The sequence below is a fragment of the Lampetra fluviatilis genome, unplaced genomic scaffold, assembly GCF_964198595.1.
Source record: "Lampetra fluviatilis unplaced genomic scaffold, kcLamFluv1.1 SCAFFOLD_647, whole genome shotgun sequence".
NCBI lineage: Eukaryota > Metazoa > Chordata > Hyperoartia > Petromyzontiformes > Petromyzontidae > Lampetra > Lampetra fluviatilis.
Genome location: NW_027621056.1, coordinates 15,001 through 17,500, shown reverse-complemented (window position 1 = coordinate 17,500; position 2,500 = coordinate 15,001). Strand labels below are relative to the sequence as shown.

The following is a 2,500-nucleotide window of genomic DNA, read 5'->3' as shown; positions in this document are numbered from 1 at the left end:
AGTGGGTGTTGGTGTGTGAGTGTGTGTGAGTGAGTGTGTGAGTGAGTGGGTGGGTGAGTGGGTGGGTGAGTGGGTGTTGGTGTGTGAGTGTGTGTGAGTGAGTGGGTGGGTGAGCAAGCGGGAAAGTGAGCGAGCAGGTGAGTGAGCGGGCGAGCGAGTGAGCGAGCGGGTGAGCGAGCGAGCAGGTGAGTGAGCGGGCGAGCGGTTGAGCGAGCGAGCGGGCGAGCGAGCAGGTGAGTGAGTGGGTGAGCGAGCGGTGTGAGCGAGCGAGCAGGTGAGTGAGCGGGCGAGCGAGTGAGCGGGTGAGCGAGCGAGCAGGTGAGTGAGCGGGCGAGCGAGTGAGCGAGCGGGTGTGCGAGCGAGCAGGTGAGTGAGCGGTCGAGCGAGCGGGTGAGCGAGCAGGTGAGTGAGCGGGCGAGCGAGCAAGCGAGGGAGCGGGAAAGTGAGCGAGCAGGTGAGTGAGCGAGCGGGTGAGCGAGCAGGTGAGCGAGCGGTGTGAGCGAGCGGGTGAGCGAGCGGGTGAGCGAGTAGGTGAGCGAGCGGGTGAGCGAGCGGGTGAGCGAGCAAGCAGGTGAGTGAGCGGGCGAGCGAGCAAGCGAGGGAGCGGGAAAGTGAGCGAGCGAGCAGGTGAGAGAGCAGGCAAGTGAGAGAGTGGGTGAGTGGATGAGCGAGTGGGTGAGCGAGTGGGTAGGTGAGCGGGTGGGTGAGTGAGTGATTGAGTGAGTGGGTGAGTGAGTGAGTGGGTAGGTGAGTGGGTGAGTGAGTGAGTGGGTGAGTGGGTGAGCGAGTGAGCGAGCGGGGGAGCGAGCGGGGCGAGCGAGTGGGTGAGTGAGTGGTGAGTGGGTGAGTGAGTGGGTGAGTGGGTGAGCAAGTGAGTGGGTGAGTGAGTGGGTGAGTGAGTGGTGAGTGGGTGAGTGAGTGGGTGAGTGGGTGAGCAAGTGAGTGGGTGAGTGAGTGGTGAGCGAGTGGGTACCGGTCGTTGACCCGGAGTTCATGGCGGAAGGTCCGTTAGAAAACCCCGCAGAGTGAAGCTCCTCCGATCCTCTCTGGGGGTGGAGACACACGGAGACACGTGGAGAGACGTGGAGACACGTGGAGACACGTAGAGATACATGGAGACACGGAGAGACACGTGGAGACACATGGAGACAAGGAGAGACACGTGGGGGTGGAGACACGGAGAGACACGTGGGGGTGGAGACACGGAGAAACACGTAGGGGTGGAGACACGGAGAAACACGTAGGGGTGGAGACACGTGGGGGTGGAGACACGGAGAGACACATGAGGGTGGAGACACGGAGAGACACGTGGGGGTGGAGACACAGGGAGACACGTGGGGGTGGAGACACAGGGAGACACGTGGGGTGGAGACACGTGAGGGTGGAGACACGGGGGGGGGAGACACGGGGAGACACGGGGGGGGGGGAGACACGTGAGGGTGGAGACACAGGGAGACACGTGGGGGGGGTAGGGTGGAGACACGGGGGGGGGGTGACACGAGGGGGGGTAGGTGACACGGGGGAGGGGAGGTGTTGCCACTACGATCTGTTAAGGCTATATGGGGGGTCTTTGTCTGTGTGTTTGCAGTGTGTAGGTGCGTGTGTGTGTTTAGTGTGCGTGTGTGTACAGTGTGTGTGTGTGTATGGGTGGGTGTATGTGAGTGTGTGAGTGTGTATGTGTGTGAGTGTGTATGTGTGTGAGTGTGTGTGTTTGCAGTGTGTTTAGTGTGCGTGTGTGTACAGTGTGTGTGAGTGTGTATGGGTGGGTGTATGCGAGTGTGTGTGTATGTGTGTGAGTGTGTATGTGTGTGAGTGTGTGTGTTTGCAGTGTGTTTAGTGTGCGTGTGTGTACAGTGTGTGTGAGTGTGTATGGGTGGGTGTATGGGTGGGTGTATGTGAGTGTGTGAGTGTGTAAGTGTGTATGTGTGTGTGTGTGAGTGAGTGTGCGTGAGTGTGTGTGTGAGTGAGTGTGTATGTGTGCGAGTGAGTGTGTGTGAGTGAGTGTGTGAGTGTGTGTGAGTTCGACACTTCACGTGGCCTCAGGGTGCACATGGCCTGGCACAAGCGTCGTGGTGACGTCACCGCCACTTAGTGGCGAATGGCGGTTGTTGTTGTATGTGAGTGTGTATGTGAGTGTGTATGTGAGTGTGTATGTGAGTGTGTCTCTGTGTGTGTATGTGAGTGTGTATGTGAGTGTGTATGTGAGTGTGTATGTGAGTGTGTATGTGAGTGTGTATGTGAGTGTGTATGTGAGTGTGTATGTGAGTGTGTATGTGAGTGTGTATGTGAGTGTGTATGTGAGTGTGTATGTGAGTGTGTATGTGAGTGTGTATGTGAGTGTGTATGTGAGTGTGTATGTGAGTGTGTATGTGAGTGTGTATGTGAGTGTGTATGTGAGTGTGTATGTGAGTGTGTATGTGAGTGTGTATGTGAGTGTGTATGTGAGTGTGTATGTGAGTGTGTATGTGAGTGTGTATGTGAGTGTGTATGTGAGTGTGTA

General features: G+C 57.6%; 1 protein-coding gene across 1 annotated transcript in view; it reads right to left on the bottom strand.

Annotated features, from left to right (window-relative positions):
* The window catches only part of LOC144954710 (polypyrimidine tract-binding protein 1-like), a 50,955-nt gene that overhangs the window by 33,483 nt on the left and 14,972 nt on the right, over positions 1-2,500 (bottom strand). The window contains 1 exon segment of the mRNA XM_078885148.1: positions 974-1,046. Coding sequence (XP_078741274.1) covers positions 974-1,046 — 73 coding nt within the window.